Raw genomic sequence first — 26,823 nt, forward strand, 5'->3', positions numbered from 1 at the left:
CTGACAATTCTCCCTCATCTGAACACAATCTTGAAACTCTTTACCATATCATTTCCTTCTACGTAACATCAGGGAAAGCATACCGAACATGTCCGACTCACACGGCTCTCAGCACGCCAAGGCTGAGTTCCTAGACACTTGGTACCATAACGTCACAGACACGGTCAACTTAGACAACCAAAATTCTACAGGTATACCCTTGCCAATTGCTTTCTCAGAGCAAGTATACGCCGAAGCACAGTCAGGAATGAGTCCAGAAACGTTGGATTTCTTGAATGCTGCAGACCCTTTTAACCCCAATGAGCCAATGATAGAGGAACCCAGCCTCGATATTGATCTCACACTTGACTGGATGGCGCCGTAAGTGCTATACAGATATCGTATCGGTATTCATTCAATGCTAATAATTTGTTAAAGGGATCCATTCAGCAGTCAATTCTTAAACATCGGGGTCCCAGAGAATAACGTTCCCCTCTCACAGAATAGCAACCAGCAATTGGTACCATTCGGCCAGCAACCCCCAGTATACAATTTCCCAGAATCTCCCTTTGACCAGTACCCAGAACAAAACCTTCAAGACAACCAATTGTCCTCATATCCTTCACCCAACTTTGCCACTCGCACCATCTCTCCGCCATATGGCCGCCAAGTTCTTCAAGAGTCTAGGCAACTTCTTCATTCGGCCGCCGAAAGCCCTTACAGCAACAACACTTTGGGCCTCCATCCAAGCCCGCAGGTTACCACTAATTATAACACTCACGAAACCTCTACCATAACAAAAGGACAAACCCCATCCTCCCTTTGTAGCCGAAAGATTAGCCTCAACAGAGCCGCAAAGAAAAGAGGTGACCCAAGCTGCGACCCATCTCTTTGTTATGCGTCAGATTCCACCAAAATCGCCCCGTGGGGCAGTTTGTCTTGGAACGGACAGCACTTGTTCAGCTACACCTCAAAGGGACAGTGGTTGCGCGACCGTTGCTTCACCAAACAGCAATTCCGAGAGTACGCCGACAACTGCGGGAAAGACACCGTCTTTTGGGTCCAGCAAGCCCCCACGCAGTGCAATCATCGGCTGGAGCCCGAGGACAGAATCTGTCGCTGGGCGAATTGCCCCGTCGCCAATAGAACAATCACGGCGGGATGGCTTCGTGTCGCCTTTGACGAGTTCCCTCGCCTGACTTCCAGTGGAGTCCGAGATCCGTTGAAGTGCGCTGGCTCGGTCCATCTATGGTGCTTTGAACAGATTTTCAACCCTTTGGAGTTTCATATGTCTGGTCGTCTGCGCCCTGAAGACAGACAGTTTCCTTTCGAGGACAAGAGCGTGGTGACGCTGGAAAAGCTGACCGATGCGGGCATCATAAGGGAGGCTTACCAGCCCTGGTTTGAGCAGAGAATGTTCAGCCCCTATGGGCAGCCTCGAGATTATCACGACACTCTGTCTTATCGACTGACCAAGTATCACATAGAGAATCAGACGGCAGCTCGGCAAAAGGCACGATCGAAACGAAACGTTACCAAGTCTGAGGGCGAGCGCAGGACTATCGATGTCCACATGGGCGATCTGAAAATGTTTGTTGAAGCCACAAATAGAGTCAGGAGGACGAAGAAGATCAAGAAGCTTGAAAGGGCCAAGACCGAAGACGCCGATGGCTTGATCAATTCTTCTTTACGACAATGGGCAGTTACCAGCACACGCCCAACCACGAACGCCACACAAAGGGGCATTGTGGACTGGCGTCCAGAGCTAAATCGAGGAGAGTCGCTCTCGCGCAAATCATATCAAGCAAGAGGAGGCACTTTAGCTGATAGAAATTTGCAAGAGGCTTCAGGTCACAGAATGGGACGGGTCTCTGCACGACAGACGCAGTCATACCTAGCAGGCTTTCCTTCCCCTGATAGCCAGAACCAGGATTCTAATACATACCAGTTCAATCCTCAACTCGACTCAAGCATGAATAGCAGGCAGCCGCCGAGCTATTTTGACCCCTTGAGCACAGCTCCTTATTCAAGGCAGTCAGCTATTCGACCCTCGATCACTCCGGTGGGCACATTCCCCAGCTACTCCCAGAATAGTCACATGGACATTTCTAATCACAACTACTCTCAGAATGCTCTGAGACAAAGGTTCAACAGGGCAACTCGCTCAGACCTTAGGCCGATCATAACGCAGCCTCTGCAACAACACGCCTACTCTTTGAACCGCTCAATAAAGCGTGATGCCTTTACTCAGACAATAGGAGAGAAGCTGCAGTTGCCTGGAGGCGGCAGCAGTACGGGCCTCTTTGACTCACACCGAGGGTTTATCCTGACTCGCGAGGAGCCGGATTTTGATCTTCTCATTGACCCTAGGATATCCGAGGATGAGCTAGAGATTGGCCAATACCAGAAAGAAGCTCGTAGTGAAGCTCACAAACCAATGGGTTCAGATGCATCTCAGCCTCCAGGAATCATCGACTGTCCCGTGAGCCCGCGAGCTACAGCTACATCACCACATTGGGATAGCCTCATAGATTTTGGCGGTGCTGATGGTGCTAGTCTTTCTCCTCTGTCCAAATACCTTACAACCACCAATGGGATTGATGGTGAGAGAGCCACAGCTCTTACTGGCGTCAGTGTACAACATGTAAGCAGTCCCGAAGTGGCCCGCTTTAAGCGGAAGCATCTCAGCCTCAGCGAGGCCACGCAAAGCAGGCAAGGCGGCAAAAGACGGCGCACGGATACCTCATCATTGTAGAGGCACGCCTTTTTAGACCAATACTTACAGTTCCCCGGGCGGTGTTGGCGAGGGGGCCCTTGCAGCCCCGATAAGGCCCATGAGAGAGAGCTGCATCGGCACTCCCGAGGTGGAGAGCACTTTGGGCTGGCGTTGACTTGCAGACGCGGGCCTAGCTTGTGGCCAGCTGGCAGACTAATGGGATGCTCTCTCGCCGAAAAGAGCATATGAGTGCTATTAGCTTCTCCGGGACAAAGAACGTGAGGCCATTAGCGGTTCTGAAGGTAGCCGGATAAGATGAGGCGAGTATCGATTTTGGCTTGGCGTGAGCCGCAAGAAACCCGGAGCATTCGCAAGTGTTACCGGCACAGTCTTGTGAGCTGACAAGAGAGTCTGCGGGACGACTGTTCCACACAATATTAGGCAGGCGGACGCAGTGTTGTACGTTGTTGTCTGCTCGCCTGACGCTGTAAACTGAGGGAGGGGAACCAAAAGGCGTCTCCGATTCGTTCGTCACCCACACGTCTAGACAAGTTAGCAAAGATGTTCTCGTCACAATTTGAAACTTGATAGCCGTATATACTTATACGTAAAGCTCGCCCCGCCATGCTTTCAAACTATTGGTATATGGGGAGATTCTCGGATTGTCAAAGTCCGATTGGCTTGCCCTTCTCGATGGTGATTACAGCAGGACGCGAACTGAGGGCCTGATGTTGCTTACCATGGGAGCGAGACGCAGTACCGACAGGGGCCCTTGTCGTCTTATTGCATTGCTTTCTGCCTGTTGCTTGTGTCTATTACTAGTAGCAGCAGAGATTGTCGGCACAGGCCTGTCAATTCACTGGGAAAGCCGCTTGACATTTTCTGCTTTCTGGAGGAGGGGTTTGGAAATATACATGTACGTGCAATTGTACAGTAGGGCGCATGGGTGTTAAAGGTGGTGTGGGATCAGCACGTGTCTTGGTATGGAAATAAGCAGCGCTTGCGCTTGCAACTTGTTATGCATGGATTAGATGAGTGGTTAGATGGTTTTTTTTTTTTTTTTTTGGTATGTAATCGATAGACATTTCCTTATTCATTTTGTTTTCTGGACTGTTTATCTCCATAGTAATAGAACTGGCATTTTGACAACGGCAAGGGGAGATACTTTAAACCAAGTAGGTGAATGCGTGTGCTCCCTCTGTACATGTATCTCGCCATGATACTCAACAATGGCTGTAAGTCGCTTAGACTATTTGACCGAGTGAGAGATTTGTCAATTCCTCGGACTACAAGAACAAAGAAACAAACTACCGCACGTGCAAGCCATTGGCTCGGGGTTATTCTGGGGTCCCGTCAATGCGTCCTTGTTTGCACATGCAAGCTCCATCAGGCTGAAGCCAACTGCAGGGGGGCCTGTCAACAGATAATACCAGTAATAGCATCAAGCATCCCATATCAGCCTGCTGTTCGACGAATACAGTGATGGGGAATTGATGCTTGGCCCATGGACCCAACAAATTCCCTGGAACTCGGCGGACGAACGCCGATGGCCAAAAGAGCAGTGCTGTTTTTAGCTGTCTCAAACACATGCATCAGCAAGACATGTTGCAGCTCAGCCTCCCCACAAGAGCCGGGGTGCGAGTGGGTTAATGCACGTACGGCGTAGCTTGAGTCGTTTTACTGGCCGGAGCGGCAAGTTGGAGATCCAACGAGGCCAGATCCATCCGTGCTGATCAAACAACTGATCCCGCAAGACGTCAGTCGACTAATAAGTTAGTTGCTGTTGGCGCTACTGTATTCGTACTGCTGATACAGACGTGCTCTCGTATCTACATGCACCTACTATACCTTGACAGCTTACATGTCAGGCCGGCACCTGGCCGTATCTATTGCTACGGGTATGGATGGGCTCCGCGTACGGCGCTTCTTTGCGGCGGGACATGGAGGTCAGAATCAGCAGAGGCGTTTCTAGCCGGATATCGCTACAGTACTAATGCACTACGTATAGAGTTCATACCGTGTGCATTTCCGTTAACTGAGGGGGGCCTCGTGCCGTGCTGTAACTGTCAAGTCCCGGATTTTCAGAAGCTAAAAAGCCGCCACGCTTGTCCAACAGGCTTGATCGTTGAAGATCCCGGAGGTCCAAAGGAGGCAGTGTGCTTACCTGATCAGGCCATTGATGCCTCAGCGAAGCCTCTTTGTACGAAGTATTAATCTTACACGTAAAGTTGGATGTTACCTTGCCCGGTAATGAGAGGCCAGGCGCTTCCGTATCGCACAGAGTGTAATGGGGCACCCGTGGTACTTCGGATAGCTGCATTGAGAAGGACGACGAGGAAAATAAATGCCATCCAAGGATCTGCACTTGCACCCAAGTAAAGTCGATGTTATAAGTGAGGTGCAATATATCGAGCGCGCAACTAGCAAGCAAAGCCGCAGTAGCGCCCAAACTTACGGCCCCGAGGCTGGGGGTCCAGCCCGCTGGAATGGCGTCTTTTTTTGCAACATGAGCAAGGGTTACATTCTCAGTTCCAATTGCTAATTTGGGGCAAATGGTGAAGCTGCCGTGATGCGCGTATCACCGAGAACGCCTCACCTTTACCTGTGTGTATCGTCCCTGGGTGTCGTACGGTAAAGTAAAGTGCCTGCCAGGTACGTACTACCGGCGCATGCAACAACTTTGAAGTACTTGGTACCATCAAACTCCTGGTAAATCCTGGGGCATTTCAGGTCCTCTGTACGGAGTACAGCTACCTCCACGTCCTCCACGTCCTCCCAGGCGTTACACATTTTCCTTGTTCTTGCACGCCCCTCCCCTCCACCCCTTGCAACAGCATCGCGGCGACGCCGAAACTAGACGCGCTACGAGGTGACAATAACGACGCTAACACCATCGAACGGACTGGACGGACAGCCTGTGCTGCGTTGCGCTGCTGCGATGCGATGCCGCTGGCGCAAGCAATCGGAGCCCGTGGGTGGGTTCAAAAGGCGAGCCGTGATCCTGCTCTCGGCCCTCGACGGCCATCTGGGCGAGAGACTGAGCAAACAGTTCAGCGCAGGCACGCGACGACGACGCTCATCACGAACCAGTCACAAGCCCGCAGCTCTTCTGTTTGGTGCCGTGCCACGTACCTGTAGAATCGGCGGCTCCGTAAGTCGACGAGCGAGCAGCATAACGAGCCCGTGAAGCGATACAGTGTCTGTGTCTCTACTGCTGTCTGCCGTGCTGCCGCGGTTGGTCCAGTCCAGCCCCAGGTTCGTGTCTTTGCAGTACTAAGGCACGAGAAAGCAGGATTCCCGGCTAGCCTGCCTGCCACATACGTACGTGCGTACATATCCAACTGCAGAGCGTCATCACATCTGCCATTGCATTCCCTCGGCGATTTACATATTACATATTGGTATCACGGCACATATCTGCGAACCAAGCAACGCCAGAAAAAAGATCCTTGGCGCCGGGGAGCATCGACTATTTGGGAGCCTGAGATAATTTCCCAATCTTTCCCATAATATTTTAGACTCTTCCCTCCCCCCTCAAGCAGACGAGAGCCTCGGTGCTTCTCCCACACGCCCCTCGGAAAACAACCACCACTGCCTCGCTCCGTCTCCTCACCCACTCTCACATCTCACCTTGATCTTATTTCTTCTTCTTCAGCGAACCGGCTAGTCAGGGCAACAAGCTCAAGTAGCGCCCCGTGGGGGGAACAAGACGAAATCGGTAGTTCCAGCCTCGGTCACGTGGGAGCCTTTACCGTCAGCGCCACTGGACAAGGAGAAGCCGAGATCAAGAACTCCCTCTTTGAATCTTTGCCTTTAAAGAACCGCCGTGGTATTTCTACCCCTTCTGATTTTCTGGGGTTTATCTCGTGTTGGGAGGCCCCTTGGAGTTTGGGATTGGAGATCGGCGTCGGCATTGAGCGTTGCGCGCAATCTGCAGACTGACTCGACACTATCGCGGCATCACTTGGCCATCGCGACTCGGCAATCCACCAAATCCTACAGCGCTTGTCGAGCATGACGGAGGGATTGTCATCACCTGCTTTGCAGGTAATCATATTGGTATGCTTCTTACTTTCTTTCTTACTTTTTTTCCTCCCCTCTATCATTTTGATTCCGTGCTTGCTTGCTTGCTTGCTTGCTTGCTTTTTCCCGTATTACCCGTGCGCGAATCCCCATGACTTCTCATGAACCTCATTTCGCATCACCTCCTCATAGAGGCGATGCTCCGTCGGACTCGAAATTGAGAGCGCGCAGATCGGGTAATTTGGCCGTGGCATTTCCGATCGGGATGCGTCTGCCGCCAGGGGGTCAGTGCCCCAGATCAAGGGACAGCCAGCCAAACACCCCTCTGCATGAAACGTCTAGCTAGGTCAGCTATTGTCTGGCCACAGTCGTTACCCCATTGGCACAGCTTATCGTGGGGCAGCTTCTCTCATCTGACAGCTCAGCTTACACGCATGCCATGAGACCATGTACCTTGTTCTGCACTCACTGGAAGCCATCACAACCTCTCACAAATGGATGCGCATCAGATATAGCATAATTACTCACTCTTAGACAGGGTTCAGGAGGTGGTCCCCAAGAGTCAAATACAACGGCGTTTCTCGTTCGCTCAGTACCCCAGAACTGGCGCAAGGGCTCAATAGTAGCCGTTGACGGAGGCGTTCACTTGTCAGCCATCACTCGTCTCATCGAAGAGGCCTTGCCAGAGTCACCGCCGCCAACACCGACGCCGTCGTCTGTTCCTGCTCGCCAAATATTAACCACCGGTCCCTTTGCTGGCCTGGAACTGCCGTTCACCACGGCTGCGGCAAATGCTGCTCATGTGACACGAACCCTCGTCGACACCTATCTCATCACCCATCCGCACTTGGACCACATCTCTGCCTTCGTCATCAACACGGCAGGCTTGCCCGGTACTCGCCCCAAGAAGCTAGCAGGTCTTCCGGGCACTATCAAGGCTCTCAAGGAACACATATTCAACAATGTCATATGGCCAAATCTTAGTGACGAAAATAATGGAGCCGGCCTCCTGACGTATCTTCGACTAGTCGAGGGCGGAAGTCCTGCGCTGGGTGAAGGATATTTGGAAGTGTGTGACGGGTTGCTCGTCAAGACATGGAGTGTGAGCCATGGCCACTGCATGGAGAAGCACTCACACCGTGGTTCCTTCTGCCACCCAGCGCCGACTCGTCAAGGTAGCCAGGATGGGTCAAGTATACCGCTTCGACGTGATACATACTACCCGCATGTTCATGACTTTGCAACTCAATTCGCTCGTCGCGAAACTTTCAACCATCTTTACCCCCCTACATCCTTCTCACGGCGCCAGAGTATGATGCCCCAGGCTGCGCTTGGCATTGCCACGCCCATATTTGGAGGAGGGGGAGAGTTTGAACCACGGCCCTGCGTCAACGACTCAAGTGCGTACTTCATTCGGGAAGAAACATACGAGCGCGAGGTGCTCATTTTTGGAGACGTGGAGCCGGATAGCCTTTCTCTCAGCCCGCGGAATCTACTAATCTGGCAAGAGGCGGCGCCCAAGATCGCATCCGGAAAGTTGGCGGCTATCTTTGTCGAGTGCAGCTACACTGACGCACAGCCCGACGAGCGGCTATTCGGTCACTTGAAACCCGCCTATCTCATCGAGGAGATGCAGGTTCTAGCAAACGAAGTAGAGGCCGCACGAAAGGTCCGTGCCCTTGAGTCTAAGAAGCGCAAGCGGGACGCCGAGGAGGACACCGAAGTTCAACGGAAGAAGGTTCCGGTTATGACCATGCAGAGCCCCGGTTCGGATGACCCCGTATCCCCCAAGTCGGCCAATCCGTTCAACATGCCCAACGATTATTATTTCAACGCCAAAGAATCTGATTCCGAGACACCGCACATTGCCACCCCTACTGGGGAGCTATCACTGGACGAGTTTGCGGTTGACGGCTCGATGATACCGCCGCTCACGCCCGCTATTACTGCCGCCGCCGATTCTGCTATAAAGAAGCCCCTTGAAGGTCTCAAGGTTGTCATCATTCACGTCAAGGAGACGCTAGCAGATGGGCCGCAGGCCGGTGACTCAATATTGCAGCAGCTGAACGAGCATGAGCGGGGAGCACAGCTGGGCTGTGAGTTTATCATTTCCAAACCGGGCCAGAGCTTTTACTTTTGATACCTAACGGGTCACTTGATTTTCTCTCTTCCCCTCTTGAATTACTAGCATTTTTATGTTTACTTCATCTGGTTATGGGGAGTCCTTGGTTACGGGACAGTGGTTGGGAGGGGAGTCTTGCTGACGATTTTTGCAATGACCTTTGTTTTGAGGTCATCCGTATGATTGATATGACGAACACGTTTTGTATACCACTGCGTTTGAATAACACGCTGATTCTTTTTTATAATTTCTTTATCGTGCGGTGCCTTTACTCATCTGTGCTCATTAATCCGTGATGCTCCTTTTCTTCGGAACAATCCTATACGCAATCAGCGTCTTTTGTTGTTATTTGCTCCCATTCAAGAGCCTCTCATAGCCTTCAGCACCGCCAAGATCAGCCTCAAACTGTGGCCTTGGTATCTGCAGAAGATCAGTCGTCTTGGAGTAGATGACGCCTCCCATGCGACCCATGGGCCTCAAGATCTCGGGATAGAGCTCATCCTTCTTTTCGCTCAGTGCGTCATTCCTTGCCCAGAACCGAGTTCCTTCAAAAATGACCAGCCATGTGGACACTCTCCCAGGATTTGCTCTACTTTCAATCTCCTTGATAGATTCCACCTTGGCTTCGATGCTGAATATCGCCTCCTTGACTCTTGGCGCCTTGACAGTCTCACATGAATAGTCTGCTGTCAGGCCGGAAACGCCCCATTCAGACGTCCCGTAAGGAGCGTCTATGCTGGTCGAGTTGGCGGCCTCGATGTAGTGCTCCGAGATGATGTTGATGACACACTCCCCAGAGTCACGCACATTGACAAAGGAATCCCTAGGTCCACTCGGGGGATGCGCAAAGCCGACAGCGAAGGTGGGCGGATCATGAGTGAAGACATTGAAGTAGCTGAAGGGTGCGAGATTGGCCTTGGTGCCGTCGGCGGAGAGGGTGCTGATGAAGGCGATGGGGCGCGGGGCGACGGCGGAGATGAGGAGCTTGTAGTTGAGCCCTGAGGCTCGATCCTCTGCCTGAGGGTCGATGAGTGTGTGGCTCTGGGCTTTTTCGTCCGGGTTGGAGGATGAGGGCGAAGCTGCGTTGAGGTGGTTGCTGCCCTGGCCGAATTTCCAGTCCGGGTTGGGGTTTGGGCCTATACGGACTTGGTTGCTAGTGGTAGCTGAGGGGGCCATTGTTGATAGACGTCGGGCTTTTGGTTTAATACGAATGGCTACAAAGAAACGACTAGTTCGAGAGAGCATGGCAAAGACGACAAGCGGGTTTCAAAACTATATATACCTAGGTACTAGTATATATATGTATTCGTTCGAGTCAAGGAAAGCCAGGATTCGGCAGTTGGTGGAGTCGTGGGGTTCGGTGTGTGGCGCCCCATGCCATATCAACTTGGCGATGCAGATAGTCGCCATCTTGATTCATAAGCAGAGACATGGGAGTGTCCCCTTTCAGGATATGCAGATAAGACGCAGATCCAGATGGTATGAGACGATTGGACATGTTTTTAACGAGGCAAAAGTTTCCAAACAGGCTGCATGAGTAATCTATCACTAACCACCATTTGATCGATGGCTGATTCACATCTTGGAAATACGACGATTGCTAATTTTGGAGAGATCTGGCATAACTAATGGGACCATTTGCCTATATGGGTACTAAGTATGGGGACTGCCTCGGTAAAACCTTTAAGAGGGTCAATAGAGGAAAATAGCCCTAGCGAATGCTATGCTTGGATATAGGGCTGCAGGGAGCATTGGCCCGAGCTCATCTTCGCAGTGACATAACCGTATGAACTTTGTAAGGCTTAAAATACATGGGTGGTCTATTTCAAGCTTGATTGAAGAAGATATACTCGTTAGAAACTTGGACGTTTCTACAGCAAAGACGGGAGGGATTATATATTGAGATCTTCTGTCGTACCTGTAGATTAAGTGCCATGCCATTAAGTGGGATGCCGAGCAAGATCTTTTACAGCGTCCTATATGACTATATTAGAAGTGAGCGCGGCTTCGTTACGAAACACCTATCAACACCCCTTAGGGAGAGAGTCAGGTATCAAATGGCCCAGATGAAAAAGAACAAATTCCGAATCGAGATTTGAAATAGGGTCTCTGAACGGAAGATTCAACTTCCATTATGTAAGCACATGAGCGCTTGTATGAGACATACCTACCTACCTATATATATATTTTTAGTGGTCCAATGTTTCAACAAGTTCACAAAGCAATTTGGCGCAGTGGAAGCGCGCCGGGCTCATAACCCGGAGGTCGCACGATCGAAACGTGCAATTGCTACTCGCTTGTTTCTTTTTTTTGTATTTTTTTTATCCCGTTTTATTCTGCTTTCATGTTCTTTTGTTTGATTCATTGTCCTTTGTATTTCTTTTTCTTTTTGTTTTCTTTTGTTCATAGACGCAAATATGTAGAAGAAAGGGAAAGCAGCTTTTTACCCACCGCTTTGCTTTTGTTCTTATTGTCCAACAAACAATTCACACATTAAAATTCATTTAACGTGGTATATCGCCAGCATCCAGATTGCGAACAAGGGATGTCTTTACCCGCCCATTCGTTTTTTTCCCAATCTTTTATTATCTTTGACATTATTGCGTTGGCTTACTGTAACCGAGTCTTCTCGTAGTTCATATTACACTGCCTAGTTTCTTATGGCCATCCAAATCTAACTCTAGACCGCCAACTTTAGAATACAAGAGCTTCGTGGCGATTGGCAGTTAGGGCGTTTTCCCATGAATTAGGGGTTGCGGGCCAGCCACCCCCTGGTCAAACTTTGAATTTCCTCTCACCTTTTTGCAATTGATTTGCTCTACATGCACAACACAGTCAATTGGCACGCGCCAAAGCCGTAGGCGTTACTTATCTAGAAAAAAGAAGAATTAGGGGCTCCCATCCAGGGTAGGGGACAAACCAACTGGCCGCTAAAAAGTCCTTGTACAACCACTTGCTGCAGACAAGTGCGGTGACTACATGTGCACAGTACCTCGGACCCCCCTGTCATCTACCTGTGTTTAAGTTTAGGCACGTAAATCTGGCCTTGTTCACCGTCCCACATAAAAGCACGTCGATTCGCCCCCCTTCGAGGCTTTGCGACATCCAAAACACACGACAATTGGGAACTTGGGCTTCATAAATGCAAGGGTAAGCGAGTCGAGCCTTGCAGACATGAAGATCGAGTATCTGGTTGTCGGGGTTCTATCCCTGCTGACTCCGCTGGCAGCAGCATGGAGCAAAGAAGGTACGGAGCATATTAGCAAGACAACCCGCGAACGCTGGCCTTTGCAGAACTGACGAATCGGCTCGTCTAGATCGTGAAATCTTCCGCATCCGCGACGAGATCGCCGCGCACGAAACCGATCCCGCGGCCAACTTCTACGATGTCCTCGGCGTGACCAATTCTGCCTCGCTGGACGACATCAACAAGGCCTACCGCAAGAAGTCACGGCTGCTTCACCCCGACAAGGTCAAGCAGCAGCTCGTCGCCGAAAGGGCCAAGACGGACAAGAAGAAGGGTTCCTCCAAGAAACCTTCGCAGTCAGAAGTCCGCAAGGCCGTCAAGGAGGCGTCGGAGCGCCAGGCACGTCTCTCGCTCATCGCCAACATCCTCCGTGGCCCTGCCCGCGACCGCTATGATCATTTCCTCGCCAATGGCTTCCCGCTGTGGAAGGGAACCGACTACTACTACAACCGATACAGGCCTGGGTTGGGAACGGTCTTGGTGGGCGTCTTCATGATGGGCGGAGGCGCCATCCACTACCTTGCGCTGTACATGAGCTGGAAGCGACAAAGGGAGTTTGTGGAACGCTACGTCACCTTTGCGCGAAACGCCGCCTGGGGCAACGATGCCGGAATTCCTGGAGTCGATGCTTTGCCTACGCCGCCTCCTGCCCCTGCACCTGCTCCCGAAGAGGATGAAGCTGCTGCCCCGCCCCAGCCTAGGAACAGGCGCGAGAGACGCATGCAGGAGAAGGAGACCCGAAAGGATGATGGAAAGTCCTCGTCCAGGAAGGCTCGCAAGGCTGTGACCTCAAAGAGCTCGTCGCAAGGAGCATCTGCCTCGCCCACTCCTACTGGTGTTCGCAAGAGAGTCGTTGCTGAAAACGGAAAGATTCTCGTGGTTGATTCTCAGGGAGATGTCTTTCTGGAGGAGGAAGATGAGGAAGGCAATGTCAATGAGTATCTTTTGGACGTAAGTATTCAACCCTCCCTTAAATCAGAGACAGAGGAAGCCAATTGCTAACGCACACATAGCCGAATGAGCTTCTTCAGCCTACGTTCAAGGACACCGCCGTGGTTCGTGTGCCTGTCTGGATCTTCCAGTCCACCGCTGGACGTTTCTTGTCCAAGGACAGTGTGAATGCCGAGACTGACGACACCGCCGAGGAGGACTCTGACGTTCCCCAGCACACGCCCCCGAGCTCGGAATCAGCTGGTGAGGACTTTGAGATTCTCAGCAAGAGCACGGATTCTCTGAGCAAGGTAAAGACCTCTGGCGCTCAACAAGGAGGAAAGCCCGTTAAACGCAAGACCAACAAGAAGAAATAAATGCGGAGGAAGAGAACTGCAGTGTTGGGCAATGGCTGTTGATAATGGAGTTTTGATGAATGTGAAAATGAGACGATGAGCATCTTGTATTCCTTACGCACTTATCACTTTGTCATGTGAGAAAGGGCCCGGTGGATATGGTAATATGCCTGGTACATGATTCCATGATTCTATGGACTAAATATTTAGGCGAGGAAAGGGGGGAAAATAGAGTGAGAATTCAATGACTGCGATGTATTAACGGAACAAGATATGTCGGTTTATGTGAAAACTCGGCCCCTTGTGCCATCTATCCAACCTTCTTTTTCTTTCTTTTCTTGGTTGAGAGATCAATCTATTACATCATCTCGCAAGGAAAACAAGTTCTGCATTACTTCCTCGGCCTTTGCGCGCACGGCGTTGTGGTACATGACGTTTGTCTCAAACGTCTTCACGTTCTTGACCAGTTTCGCCGTGTTCTTGGCAAACTCGTAGTCCACATACATGTCAGGGATGTAAGAGGCTGCATAGACGGGGACCTCATTCTCGCGCAGCTGCTGGATATCATAGAGTGCTGGCCAGTCAGAGGCAGTGGCAAGTCGCTCAGCAGCAGCCTTCAAGGGAATGAGCTCCGGATAGGTGTCGAAGTGGAAAGGGAAGATCATCTCTCCCGAGAAGAGGAGCGGCTGGCCAGGAGTAGTGGACGAGGTGGCGGAAGTGTTGTCTCTGCTGAGCCAGGAGAACTGCGGGAGGGATTGGCCGACGCGGTGGGCAGACCAGTTGGAAACGCTGCCGGGCCCATCGCAGTAGATGGCCTCGTGAAGGATGGCGTAGATGATGTTTGTGTCGAAAGCAGTAAAGGTCTCGAGGGGAGCGAGAGAAGCTCGCGTGAGGAAGCCAAACTGGTCAAGCGAGGCTTTGAGCTGGAGAAGGATGGTATGAACCTGATCGACGCCGCCGTGGCCGCCAAAGGCAATGCCAATGGTCAACAGACGGGGCACCGTCAAGAAGCCTCCTCCGGGCAAGGGGAGGCCCTGCTGGCCGCCCTCCTTCTCGATATGCGTGGCGATCTGGCGCAGGGTCTCTGCGTCATCCGGGAACTTTTGGTAGTAGGCGGCGTTGCGCTCGATGGTTCTCTGGAAAGTTGCCTCGTAGACCTGCTCGGCAGTTTTGCCAACGGGGGCAAGGCCGCCGGTCAGGAAGACCTCGCGCAGGCCTTCAGGGTGGAGAGACAGGTAGGAGATGGCGATGAAGCCACCGTATGACTGGCCAAAGATTGACCACTGGGCCTTGTGATCGGGCAAGCCATCAGTTAAAAGCTTTCGAACAGCTTCGCAGTCGCGGACGGTGTTATCCTGACGCATAAGCTTCAGGTAGTTTGTCTGGACCTCGACAGCGCTGGGTCCATTTCCTCCAGGCAGCCGGGCAAGCATCGCGGTAGAAACAGGAGTGCTCAGGCCGACACCTCGATGATCCAGAAACAGCACCTGGTAACCTCGAGACAGTGCGGTGCGCGTCAGGGGGTGATCTTGAGGCTCTCGATTACCGAAGCCCGGGCCGCCCTCGAGATAGACGATCCAGGGCTTGGGAGAGGGAAGCTCGTCGGGAGGAAAGATGGGGACCTCATGCTTGGTTGCGCTGCGGCCGAAGAGGGTGATGGATCCGGCAGATGGGTTGGCATAGTCTAGAGGAACCTGGAAGAAGTGCTCGGTGACGAGAAGCTGGCCAGGGACGATGTGGCTTTTGCTGCGAAGCAGTTTGGCCGCGGGGATGGCGAATCGCTGCAGCATGGTGGCGATGTTGACTTTGAGATGAGAGCAGTGAAGATGAAACTAGGCAACTTTGTGAGCTTGAGCAGATCGAGGGCACAACTGACTGCGAGGGGCTTTGGAAGCCATCAACCTCACCCCGCCAAAGCGACGTCCGATGATGTGCATATACTGACCTATGTACGACCTTTGGTAGTATAATATACCTCTGATTCCCTCACTGCAAGACTATTATGACTCGTTCTTCCACCCTACTGCGGAATTTTAAGGATAAGGTCCGTTTGTATGTATTGACGGACTCTTATCTCCATTCGATGGCCGTCGAGATTACGAGGGGGTGGAGAAATTGGGTGTAAGCTGCCGTGTTATGTCATTGGTAGACGGCATGTGGCCACTTTGGGCCGTTGTACCGACACAAACCATCAGCCCGAAAAGCTGGCAGTGAATCCGCTACTAGTATTGATGCAATCTTATCTATTGCATAGGTATGCCACATGTGTTTGTTACTGCGACTACCGTCCAGCTCATAAAGAGCTTTACCGCAGTGAATCACTGTTCCCCGTAGCTGTGATTGCTATGCGCGTGGTGCATATTCTGTGGTTGACAACTCACTGTGCAATGGTGTCATGGTCAAGAGTATTCTATCCCATGAAGATTCTTGTCAAATAAAATCTCTGAGTGTAGCAATAATTACGAAGCTGGTGGTGTTCTGGTATCTTCTTGAAGAAGCCCGCTTACCTACAAAGTAGGCTCAAATAAGAACACACTTGGTATCTAGATCTACAGGCAATGTCCTGTCTTCAAATATCAACCTGAAATGATGGAGTCGAGCAATGATGATATGATGTGTTTACACATTGTCCTATTTTGCCAGTCTCCTCTTATCTACCTCCTATTCCCAACAACGGCCCAAGTGACCTCGTGGCCTGTCGAAAGGCAGTGCCTTCGCTCTACCTTCCGAACATACTCTTCCGCCTCCTGAGGATCCAGTCCAAACGCAAGCCGTGCCATCTCATGTACCAGATCTTCATCAGCCGCAGGTAAACGACCGATATTCGTAAAGCAGGCATATATCCTCGAAGCCGGGCTATCGAGGGTAGTGGCGAACGACCCTCCGAGCTGCCGGCCTTTCCCTTCAAGTTCGCGTTCCGCATCCCGGAACTTTTGGACATATATTTTTTGCGCAGCATCCTGGCGGCACACGCTACTGTACGCTATGTGACTCGGATCACGCAGAATGTCTTCAGTCGGGCTCAGTAGTGGGAAAGGCATGGGATAATGGATGACCTGCCAGGGTGCTGTCTGAGCGAATTCCCAGTCGATGATGGCAACGAAGTTGAAGTGCTCGTCCACCAGGATATTCTGTGTACCGAGGTCCATGTGGTTAAAGGGAAAACATTCATCAGTTACGCTCCTCCCAAACAGATCGGTGGTCTCCACGATATCGAGAAAGACAAAGGCCCCCAGACGAGTGGCTGTATTATTTGTTGCGGCATCTCCAAGAGCAGTGAAATAGTCAGACGCCCTTGAGAACGGTCCTAACTTCATAAGTTCTCCGGCAGCCAACTTCCCGACGATAGGGTCTCCAGTTTCGGTAACAGAGCAGATGGTGCCAATCTGGGGATGGGCCAAAGTCGCCAGCTCCGCTTGCACAGCTGTCCACTGGGCAATGATGTGTTTTTGTGTCGAGATCTAGGTTTATTTAGAAGCCCAATCTACCATTGATTCATTGGAATAGTTACTCACTGGTAAATCACAAATATCGAATTCGACGTCTTGTAGAGTGTTTCCGTAGAATCTCTCTATCAGCATGTACGGAGCTCCAGCGATGGCAGCCTGTCGCGATCCCATGCCTTCGCAGGCGTATACACGCGGAAGAGAAACCGCGTTGAGCCTCAGCCGGACAAACTCCATGGCCGCGATCTCACAATCAATCGAGTAGGCCACATCTTCCTCACTAACCGTTGCTGGGATGTCGGGGTGACGGGGCAGGCGAACTCTGGCAATGACGATGCTCTTGTCTTGCGCAACCATTTCGAAGCAGATCCAATACTGGCCAGCAGAAAATGGTTCGCTCATAGTGAGCTCCTGGCCCTTGATGCGTTGAGCATGGCGTATGAGCGCGCTCTTGTTGATTGTGGCCAATGCTGTCTGCAGCCGCTCTTTCATGCCATTGTAATCCCAGCCATCAAAAGAAGCCCATCGTTTGCTCGGTAACTCTCCCGAGGGCTTGCTTGCTGCCATGGCATAAATCTTATGAAATCGAGACTTCGATAGGGGCAATTGTACATGTGGGATTCAATCCCGAGGCGCTGAAAGCAGATTCTGAGGCCCCTACCGGTGGAGGAGGATCATGACCAACAACCTGAGGCACGTTGGCTGTGATGTGTGGAATGACGAGGCATTGGGATCCAGTGTCTCGGGTTGTTCACTTCCCAAACGATTCATCCTCGCATCGGCGGTAATGTGTAAAAAAGCCCATCATGTCTGGGGTGAGGCTGTTCATTTCTCTTCATGTCTGTGACCACCACCAGGTGGTAACATGCCAAGAAGCTCTCAAATCCAGCCCCGCTGTATCGTACGTTGATGTTTATCACCGGCGAACCGAAGCTCCCGACCTTTGCCTAGCCTTGCCAAAATCATAGTGCTTCCCGGGTTGGATCTTTAATGGAATTGGCCCTAAATAGCAATGTGGTGAGTCCATCTATCATAATTGAGTCGTATTGTCCAAAAAAACAGGTATGAGTACATGTACCTACATCATCGACAGGTATAATCCTTGCTGACGAATCATTCCCACGAGTTCGTCACGCGCTTTTGCGGCACCGCAACCCGCAATCGGCCAAAGCGCGCCCCGCTTCAGCCAGTTAAAACTCCGGCCTTGCCTCTGAGCCTCTTTTTCTTCTCCCTGTTTTTCCTCTTCCATTTCTGTTTTCTTTCTTCTTCTCGTGGCCAAGTCTCCAAAAAACTTGAGCCATCCGGAATGGCAGATTTTCATCTTACTCAGACCGTAGCGGACGCTTTCAACGCGCTTGCGGATGAGGTTCAGGTTTTAACAGACCGAAAGACAATACTCGAGCATAAGCTGCGTTTTGCGCATGAGCAGGTAAGCCTCAAAAAAAGAGCTCTCTTTTTTCTTTTTCTTTTTTCTTCAACATCACTATGTGCCCCTTGCATACACACAGCCTTTTGGGGACTGCCAACATGATGAGATATCATTAGCTCTAGATCAATAGCAGCCAATGCTGCCGGGATTGACAACCTTTTTATCACTGATCCGCATTATCCCCCTTTCATTTTTCATTCTAGCCTGGCTAGAGATTCCTCGAGATCGTCTTACATCTTGATACATGTTCGTGACTAACACGTCGCCTGCTCTTATAGTTCCAGTATTTGGCCGATAAATATGCGCCCGCTACACCAGAGATAGCAGAGACTTTGGCAAAGCTCCAGCTCCCAGCGCACACCTCTGTCGATGATACTTTGCCCGTGCCCCTTCCTAAGCAAAGCTCTCTGCAGTCCCAGCACCAGATTGCTCTCATCATTCGTGACGGACGCCGCGCTGCAAACAAACTGGTCGCCTCCTTGGGTGAAGCCAGTAAAACCACAGCATCATCCAGAGACACGCTATCTCAAACCTCCCACGTAGAAACCTCCATGTCGACTGCTCTGGAACAAGATTTCACCGTTGAGGGGAAGAAAGGCAACCTGCAGTGTCCCTTTGCTAAGGATGCCGCTGCTGGTGCCGACCAAGACCGGGAGCCTGAAACCGGCCCGGACTTGGCCCCAGACCACACTGAAGACCCTATTTGTGTTGCCATGTACGAAGAAGAGACGTCTCAGCAAGGCGCCGTAAACGGAACTCAGGCGAGCAAATGCCCTATCCGATTCTTAGACAAACACTCCCCAGAGGAGATTGCTCATTATGTTGAAACGCACAAGCACGAGCTGCCTCGCAGCCACGAGGTCTGCGTGCGGAGATACCAGCGCAACGAGGATCAGATTAGGAAATTGGATGCAAAGTATGGAAACATTGTGAGCATGATTGAAGACCTGAGCCATCTCCACAAGCCGATGCTACCTGACGAGGAGCACGCACGCCGCCCAAGCGATGCCACGAGAACTTCAGCAGACCGAGTAGAGAGTTGGGCGCACGCCGTCAGCTCAAGCACGGACCCAGAAGCCCCTGCTGAGCCACCGGCCGACATAGATGAAGACCGCCAAAGTCATTTCGATCGGCCGCTGAAGGAGGTTCGAGTAGGAGAATCACCAAGCCGCCCCTGGGGTATTTCCGTGCCCGTCTATCAACAATCCGGCAACGGAGGAGGTCATCCCATGTCGCCGCCCCCCGCGCCCGTGCGAATGCCGAGTCCTGTGCAGAGCACCCAAACTCCGGCGAAGCCAGCTGGAAAATGCCCTTTCGGCCATGGAGCTAAGCCACCTGCTTTTACCGGTCTGAACATATCAACTTCACCCAACCCGCAGACTCAGAATGCTCCAGCCCCGAACACCGCCCAGGAGCCGGCGCCTTACACCCCAACAAAGGCACCTCATGAGCACAATCCTGTCCAAGAGTACCGTACTTCTATCCCTCAGCCTACCTTTATCAATCCAGATATCTCGAAGGCGCCAAACGCTCCTCAAATGGTTTTCACCGGTCCTGTCTTTATTGGCTATCCAATGGAACAGGCCATCCAGTTTATGAATCAGTATCAACAACGTTGATCATTGACTTTCATATTGTCCTCATCTTCGACATTACTCTCTGTTACACTTTTTATTCAGCAGTCTTATTCGCAGAGGACCAACCTCAGCATTGCTTGTTTACGATTTTAGTCTATTCGGTCGGTTCTCTATAGCGGCGGCGTTTTGGTTTTAATCCTTCTTGTTCTTTTCTGACTGGGGCAAAGATGATATTGCCCAGGGGCTTTTCAGGGGGTTTTGTCTACATGCTGGGTGAATATTGAGCTTGGGGTTTCTTTGATAACATGATTGTGAGCAAGCGACTATTTGATGATTTTACGACACATGGGGTTTGGGTTCGAGCAAGTTTTAGTATAACATAGAATGGAACAAGAGCTATCGTATGCTCCCGATTTGAATATTGATATGATTTTTTTTATTGATCATCCGATGACCTGCACGCCTCGTGAAACACATCAACGCCAGTGCTCTTATTCTATCACGTAAAAATTCGTTATAAACAAAATCATGACATCTTTTTTCATAACCCCTTGTCCGTGTGTAGTCTAGTCTTTATTCAGCTTTGTCAATTTCGTGGTAACGTCTTCTTCATCATCATCATAGGCATCGCCCCAACCATCATCCCCCTGGTTGTCCCACAGCGAAACGTCATCATCACCCATGACATCAGCTGCGTCCTCGGGATCCATGAGGGTATCGTCAGTATCCTCATAACCAACAATGCCCTCCTCCGCGGCATTGATAGTGGCCTCCTCGCGGGCGAGCTCCTCGGCACGGGCCATGGTGCGGCGGTAGATGATGAAGCCGGCAGCAGCGCCGATTGCGCCGCCGATGATCATGCCGGTGTAGTTGACGATCTTGTCGCGGAGGGGCATAGCGTCGCCCTGTTCAGCGATGATGGCGAGACGGCTGCCGATGAAGATGTGGATGAGGAGTTTGGGCCTGGAAAGACAATGTTAGCTAAACTGGTGTTGTGACAAAGATATGACAAGATTTAAGTCTTACGTTGACAATGCTGTCGAGATGACAAATGACAGAGGGGATATGCTCGGGATCGTTGCAAGAAAGCCGTTGCTCAAGCTAAAAGGCAGCGGGCAGAAACGAATGCCCGTCAAGTAGAGGATCCCGTCCCTACGCAGAACCTGGCCGAGCGCAACGAAGCGGTGGTCGTTTCCAATAAGCTTGTTGACATGGCCGCTCAAGACGGTTCGGCAGGCCATAAAGGCAGCCAGACTGCCGATGATGCATGCTGACGCAGCAATGGGCCAGCCGTTGGGGAATCCGTACACGAAGCCAGCGATAGTATTGGCGGTCGAGTATCCTATAATGGGCGGAACCGAGGTGACGAAGATAAGCATAAAGGCAATCAGCCAGCCACCGGGAATCTCGCGCCACGACTTTGACACCGTCGCTAGCCAAGCGAAGAAGGCCTCTGAGTACAAGATGGACAAGATGATAAACGTCCACCCCAGCAAAATGACGAAAACAACGAGCGACCGCTGCAGCAACGACATCTTCCAGAACGCCGCGTACATCTTCTCGCTCCATCTCAGATATGTCGTCCATTGGTTGCGCACCCAGCCCTGCGCCCCCGATGATATCCGCTGCGACCGCGAGATGCTTCCCGAGAGGCGATGGCTAGCATCCCTGCGAGACCAGCGCTGCGGGTGCGGGAATCGCGTTTCCGACGAGGACAACGGAGGAGTCTCCGACGAGGGAGAGGAGGGTGTTGGAGAGACGCTTTCGGCCCTCGGGGGCTGGTATTGGTCCGCCATTCTTGTGATTCTAGCTTGGGGTTCTGCCTATTTGGCCTTGTTGTTTTCGTGGCCGTTTGAGGGGTAAAGCAGCTCGGTGCAAGGATAGGATCTGTATATCCGCGACGTCTTCGTACAACCGAATCGAATAAAGTTGATATCGTGAAAAAAATGCAGAAGAAAGGATGAAGTCGGATATGCGAATATCGAAGGCCCCCAAAATATTATCCTCTATCCACCTAGCTCTCCATTCCGGATCCAACAGAAAGACAAAAATATCGTTTAAAAAAAGTCAATGTTGGTTTTGAGTTGGCTGGCGGATCGCTCGGTCGATGTTATCGAGATCGGAAGTGCTCCGACTCGTATTTCTCCCTGTGGCGAGCCAAGTCCGTCGGCGCACAATCAAACTTAATAAAATGCGAAAGAGAAAAAAAGAAGAAAAGACGATTGATTTAATTGCGAGGGGCCTTATGCGAGGAAAGAGAACGATGAATCAAAGAGGATTCAAGGGTTTGGCATAAGCTTTGGATTCCTCGTCATCTATCGGTGGCGGTGTCGGTCGATAACAAGGTACCTCGCGTGTACTTCTGCGGCCCATCTTTCAAGACCCTGAGTGCTGGTACCCGTGCGTGCACCCGTATCCTGTACCTGAGGCGCTGTATTCTTCCCAATTGGATGGCGATGGGGCGTAGCTCAAGGAACCGTACTTACGTCAGCCCCACTGTCACCTTAAAGGCTTTAAAGGAACGGCCCTTGTTGTATAGTCCACCAATGGGAGCTGCTTCTGTAGAAACGTTGCGAACCGTGAGACTAGGAATTGCTTGATACATTGGCTGTGTCAGCCAAAATCATGCAACCGCCGGTAGGTACGATTATGTATATAGTCGATATGCATGTGATGATGCTGTTAAGCGTGTATCATCACGCTCTGTAGTGGTTGAGGAACAATGGCCACTAGCAGTGAATAAATATACAACATAACACATCATTCACACAAAAATCGACGTGCCGGGGCAATAGTATATAGTTCAGTTCTTCATGAGATACGCTCTACCTAACTCTCTTCCTCCAACTAGGTAGTCCTTTACACTGCCTCCTCCTTTTTTTGCATTGGTTTTTAAGTCTTTTACTTCTTTAGCTCTCGCGTTGTCATCGGCGGCCGCTTGGACCCTTGGGAGGGTCCCTGACCAGTAGTCTGACTTTGCCATCGCCAATCTCGACACCTTGGCTGAGAATGTCGACTCCAGCTTTGTCTTCGTCGGCCCCATCTCTCGCTAGTGACTTGTCCCAACTGCTGGCATCCACTCCCAAGATGCCGCCCATGCTGTTGCGATCTCCCGGCACAGAGAACTCGCGGTACGCATATCGCCACTCATTCAAGAATGCGCGGATTGCTTTTCCCACCTTATCCTTGCCGTTCTTGCTATGGTGGCCAGTTCCGGTGATGGCGTAGACAGGCCTACCTCCCTTTTCGTTCTCTAGGAGGACCTTTTCCAAGTACTCAACGGCTTCCTCTGGATGAAGGCCATGGAGGTCGACATATACCTCTGACATGCCGTCCAAATTCTTGTTTCGCTCCTCGTAGAGTTCACGGGCTGCCTCCCTATGGGCCTTTCTCATCAAGTCATTCTCGCTCTGCCCACGGAGACTAAGAGCCTTGGCGGCTCGGGCATCGTTGCGGTTCCATGCTTGAGCAGCGCTGAAATTCTTGTTGTTAGGGCTTCAATCCGTTGTGTTTTCATAACTACGTAGACATACCTTTGCAAAAACTTATTCCTGAGGCCGCCATGCTTTATAGCATCCTGGCGGGCCTTGAGATATGCTTTGTTGGCGTGCTCTCCGGTTTCCAGCCAAGGAATGTGCTTGGGGCTAGGAATTGCGAGCGCTGCAGGGCTGTTTTCGCCATCTCTGCCAACAGTGCCGTTGCCGTTGCTAACGGGCTTACGCACCTCCAGCCTTGGGGATGCAGGTGGGTTCATTTTGACAATATCCGCCAAAGAGCTGGGGGTGCCGTTCTCCTTGTGGCCGTGCCCTCCTCGCTTACCGTGATGCTTCTTCCCTTGCTTTGCAATGGCCGATCCAAGAGACGGGAAGGCCTCGTTGTCGTCAAGGGCTGGGGCGACGACATGGTTTTCTTTCACCTGATGTCGGCTTCCAGGCCTCGATCTAGGTCGCGGGCTCTCTGCTCGCAAGGATCGCAACCCTGGCGATGAGCCGATTCCAAAGGCAAAGTTGGGACTACCAACAAAAGCTCCATGCTGATCGGAGTCACCAGACTGCAGGGAGGGAAACGAGTTCATATCCTGAAGCATCAAGCTGCTATGGCTCCTGGTAGGAGTATTCGTGCCACTCTCCAGCGACATCTTGCTCACAAGCTTGGTTGGGTCATGTGAGAAGATGCATGTTTCGCCGGCCAGGCAATTGCCCATGACCCAGTACCTAGGTTGATAAAGTTAGCAGGTTTGGACTTGAAAAGACCCTGTATGAGTTTGTGCGCTTTCTGCACTTACTTGCACAAATGGTTGCTGAGGTCATGACTGAACCGGCAGTCTGCGCGCAGACACTGGCCAGTCGACATGTAAAATTTGCAAATGACGCCAGCCTTTTGGTTCACCGGGGTGGACGGGCGACCCTCCGCAGATATTGACTTGCCAATGAGAACGTTCTTGGGCTCATCAAGTCGTACGCCGCCATCCTGCGGAACCTCCATCATGGACGTGATGGTTGCACTCAAATCGTAGTTGTGCGCCGCAAGGGCTGATTCGATTTCGTCATCAGTTCTCGTATGCCCCAGGATTGACCTGAGCATGTCGTAAGGCGACATGTCAATTTGCTGCGAGGACATGGACGAAAACTCAGGGGCGGCGGCATTGAGGCTCCTGGTAGTGCCCACAGACGAGGAGAGACTAATGGTGTCATCGTTGACCAGCCAGTCGACATTCTCGATTTGATATTCTCCGAGAATCTCGGTAGCGGGGGTGGGGTCGCTGGCAAACTCATATGCATTGAGATTTGGGCTATGGGGGATCACGGGGGTCGCAAGGGCCAGGCGAGGAGAGGCCCGTGGCGATCCAAAGGGAGAAGCCGTGACCGATTTGGTCCTGCCAAAGGTAGCGGGTATGTATCCAGGCGGCGCAAGAGGACTAACGGCTAGTCGTGGCGAGCCTGACAATGGAGTGCCACCCCTCCACGAAGCTGGAGATGGTCGTCGCAAGATGGTCTGACGGATGGGAGGCGGTGACGTTGAGGTCCCTCCGCATTCACGCCATCGCCACATGACATCGAGGATGGCGTTATCCAGAGACATGCCAATCAGGTTGGTTTCCTTTTTGAACAGCTCCTCTATTCTGTCCGTCTTATCTTCATCTTCGAGCCTTGGGTCCTGCAGGATAGGCAGGCACATCTCGTAGTGCTCGTCTAATACCATGGTTGCGGTTGGTTGGGCCTGGCGAGACAGACCAGCTCGAATACTAGAGTATGTATATATATATGTTGCAGGTCGGCGAGGTGTTGTACTCGGTAGAGGATCGTCGTCAAAGCAAGGCTAAAAGATCAACGCTTGCGATCGAAGTGGTCGTAATATATATGGCCGAATGGTGGGGACCAGTGCCGAAGAGCAGAGAGGGAAGCAGGAGCTTCGAAAGTGGTGACAAATAAAAGAAGACAATGAAGCTGAGAATCAAAGCGCGGACCGATTATAAAGAAAGAACAAAGCACAAGCTCCTAAGAAGAGGTGTTGTCAGTGTTTGCTGAGCAATAGGCAAAGTATGCTTTCATAAAGGTCCGATTATCAAAGCTTCCTAGGGGTAAGGTAGCCATGTATCAGAGTCACAAGCACTCACAGCTGCGAAACTATTACGAGACAAGGATGACGATGAACAGTGAATCAGAACTGGATTTATTATAGACGGGAGAAGCCGAGAATCGAAGAAAGAATCGAAGAAACAGAGAGGCCAACAAGCGGACACAAAGGCGCGTGGACGGTGAAGAAAGGGCGGAGAAGGGCAGCGACGAAGCTTACATTGCGTCGCAAACCCCGGCCCAGCAAAGACAGTTTCGTAGAGAAGTCGTGCGCCGCACTCGCTGTGCCGATGGCGAGCTGCTATATCGTCGCCCCCTCCAAAAGGCCCTGCTCCGGTCAAGGCAGAGGATGGCAGAGGATGGACAGACGGCGAGAGAGATGAAGGAAGGGTTGACGCTGACCAGATGGACGAGACTCGCGACAGGTCTATGGTGGAGGCGAAGTTGGTGGCCCGCCCCTTGTAGGTGGCCCAGTAATAAAGCCGCTAGCTGCCCGGGCGGTCCTTCGGGGGGGTTTTGGGTACCTAAAGGCTAAAGCTGGACAAGGTACAGGTGCTTTGGAGGGGGACTGCCGGACACTTCTGGGAGGATTTCTTTGTGCTTCTGCCACTTGTTCTTGCGGCCGGGAACTTGTTGGGACAAATCAAGTTGGAGCAACATATCAATATCGATTGAAACAAAGCTGTGAAGAGCCGCAATGGCGTGCTTATGGCTGCCTTGTTGCTGTTGCTACTGCTGCGGTCAACGGATGGTACCTTGAGCGCTAACTGCCTTCACGTCCTACTCATTCACTGCCTTTTTAGTAGTTCCAATGTACAGTTGGATGGAGGCGTCGATGGTCTGTTCTCTATGCTCTGTGCTGTGCTATGTTGCTCTTCTCTCCTCTAACCTACCCAGCTCCTTTCCCCCCCCCCTTTCAACCAGCAGCGTACTGTAGTCTAGGTAGGTCAAATATCCATTCAGCAGCACAAAGCACAGGTCCAACAGCTACATCCATGGCCGCGGACGCTAGAGGCTCTTTCGCGGGTGCTCTAGCATGAACAGTCACAGCTAACTTGCGGTGCTAACAACAGTAGTGCCGAGTCAGTGAGGTGCCAGTCCTGGGTTCCGCCGGCGGTGATTGGAGGGAGGCAGATTACATGGATGGACTTGAACGTTGCTTCTGCGGGTGGCTTCTCTTGCTGCAACTCACTCGGAAGCTGTGCTGTGTGGTGACGTGGTCGGCTGTTGCTTTGATGTGGGCATTTCGACGATTTGATTTGCAACCAGACGTGATCCCCCTTAATCCCACCCACTACTACCACTTGTGCTGCTGCAGGTAGTGCAACTATTTGATACCCTCTAAATGTCATCCCCTGGACCCTCTGCCTGAAACTCTCCAGCTCCATCCCATCGAATCTTACGCCTTGACATCTGGGTAAA

General features: G+C 51.6%; 9 protein-coding genes across 9 annotated transcripts; 4 read left to right on the forward strand and 5 right to left on the reverse strand.

Annotated features, from left to right (window-relative positions):
- Positions 1 to 88: 88 nt before the first annotated feature.
- Positions 89 to 2,734, forward strand: T069G_05755 (uncharacterized protein; the record flags this gene model as incomplete). Its single annotated transcript, XM_056172965.1, has 2 exons — positions 89 to 360; positions 418 to 2,734. 2 exons carry the CDS (start codon positions 89 to 91, stop codon positions 2,732 to 2,734), a joined length of 2,589 nt encoding a protein of 862 aa, XP_056029823.1.
- A 3,975-nt stretch (positions 2,735 to 6,709) lies between these two features.
- T069G_05756 (cAMP phosphodiesterases class-II domain-containing protein) lies at positions 6,710 to 8,858 on the forward strand (the record flags this gene model as incomplete). The annotated part of the gene is made up of 2 exons (XM_056172966.1): positions 6,710 to 6,754; positions 7,257 to 8,858. 2 exons carry the CDS (start codon positions 6,710 to 6,712, stop codon positions 8,856 to 8,858), a joined length of 1,647 nt encoding a protein of 548 aa, XP_056029824.1.
- A 327-nt stretch (positions 8,859 to 9,185) lies between these two features.
- Positions 9,186 to 10,016, reverse strand: T069G_05757 (flavin reductase like domain-containing protein; the record flags this gene model as incomplete). The annotated part of the gene is made up of 1 exon (XM_056172967.1): positions 9,186 to 10,016. The coding sequence occupies one exon, from the start codon at positions 10,014 to 10,016 to the stop codon at positions 9,186 to 9,188; it is 831 nt and encodes a 276-aa protein (XP_056029825.1).
- Positions 10,017 to 12,014: 1,998 nt separating this feature from the next.
- On the forward strand, positions 12,015 to 13,394 carry T069G_05758 (dnaJ domain-containing protein; the record flags this gene model as incomplete). The annotated part of the gene is made up of 3 exons (XM_056172968.1): positions 12,015 to 12,087; positions 12,158 to 13,038; positions 13,101 to 13,394. 3 exons carry the CDS (start codon positions 12,015 to 12,017, stop codon positions 13,392 to 13,394), a joined length of 1,248 nt encoding a protein of 415 aa, XP_056029826.1.
- A 329-nt stretch (positions 13,395 to 13,723) lies between these two features.
- On the reverse strand, positions 13,724 to 15,163 carry T069G_05759 (alpha/beta hydrolase fold domain-containing protein; the record flags this gene model as incomplete). The annotated part of the gene is made up of 1 exon (XM_056172969.1): positions 13,724 to 15,163. The coding sequence occupies one exon, from the start codon at positions 15,161 to 15,163 to the stop codon at positions 13,724 to 13,726; it is 1,440 nt and encodes a 479-aa protein (XP_056029827.1).
- Positions 15,164 to 16,027: 864 nt separating this feature from the next.
- T069G_05760 (phosphotransferase enzyme family domain-containing protein) lies at positions 16,028 to 17,386 on the reverse strand (the record flags this gene model as incomplete). The annotated part of the gene is made up of 2 exons (XM_056172970.1): positions 16,028 to 16,834; positions 16,889 to 17,386. 2 exons carry the CDS (start codon positions 17,384 to 17,386, stop codon positions 16,028 to 16,030), a joined length of 1,305 nt encoding a protein of 434 aa, XP_056029828.1.
- A 739-nt stretch (positions 17,387 to 18,125) lies between these two features.
- T069G_05761 (uncharacterized protein) lies at positions 18,126 to 19,867 on the forward strand (the record flags this gene model as incomplete). Its single annotated transcript, XM_056172971.1, has 2 exons — positions 18,126 to 18,248; positions 18,527 to 19,867. The coding sequence occupies 2 exons, from the start codon at positions 18,126 to 18,128 to the stop codon at positions 19,865 to 19,867; spliced, it is 1,464 nt and encodes a 487-aa protein (XP_056029829.1).
- A 524-nt stretch (positions 19,868 to 20,391) lies between these two features.
- On the reverse strand, positions 20,392 to 21,621 carry T069G_05762 (SNARE associated golgi protein domain-containing protein; the record flags this gene model as incomplete). Its single annotated transcript, XM_056172972.1, has 2 exons — positions 20,392 to 20,788; positions 20,852 to 21,621. The coding sequence occupies 2 exons, from the start codon at positions 21,619 to 21,621 to the stop codon at positions 20,392 to 20,394; spliced, it is 1,167 nt and encodes a 388-aa protein (XP_056029830.1).
- Positions 21,622 to 22,749: 1,128 nt separating this feature from the next.
- On the reverse strand, positions 22,750 to 25,027 carry T069G_05763 (smr domain-containing protein; the record flags this gene model as incomplete). The annotated part of the gene is made up of 3 exons (XM_056172973.1): positions 22,750 to 23,299; positions 23,359 to 24,039; positions 24,111 to 25,027. The coding sequence occupies 3 exons, from the start codon at positions 25,025 to 25,027 to the stop codon at positions 22,750 to 22,752; spliced, it is 2,148 nt and encodes a 715-aa protein (XP_056029831.1).
- Positions 25,028 to 26,823: the final 1,796 nt, after the last annotated feature.

This window comes from Trichoderma breve, chromosome 3 (assembly GCF_028502605.1).
Source record: "Trichoderma breve strain T069 chromosome 3, whole genome shotgun sequence".
In the NCBI taxonomy this organism is placed as follows: Eukaryota; Fungi; Ascomycota; class Sordariomycetes; order Hypocreales; family Hypocreaceae; genus Trichoderma; species Trichoderma breve.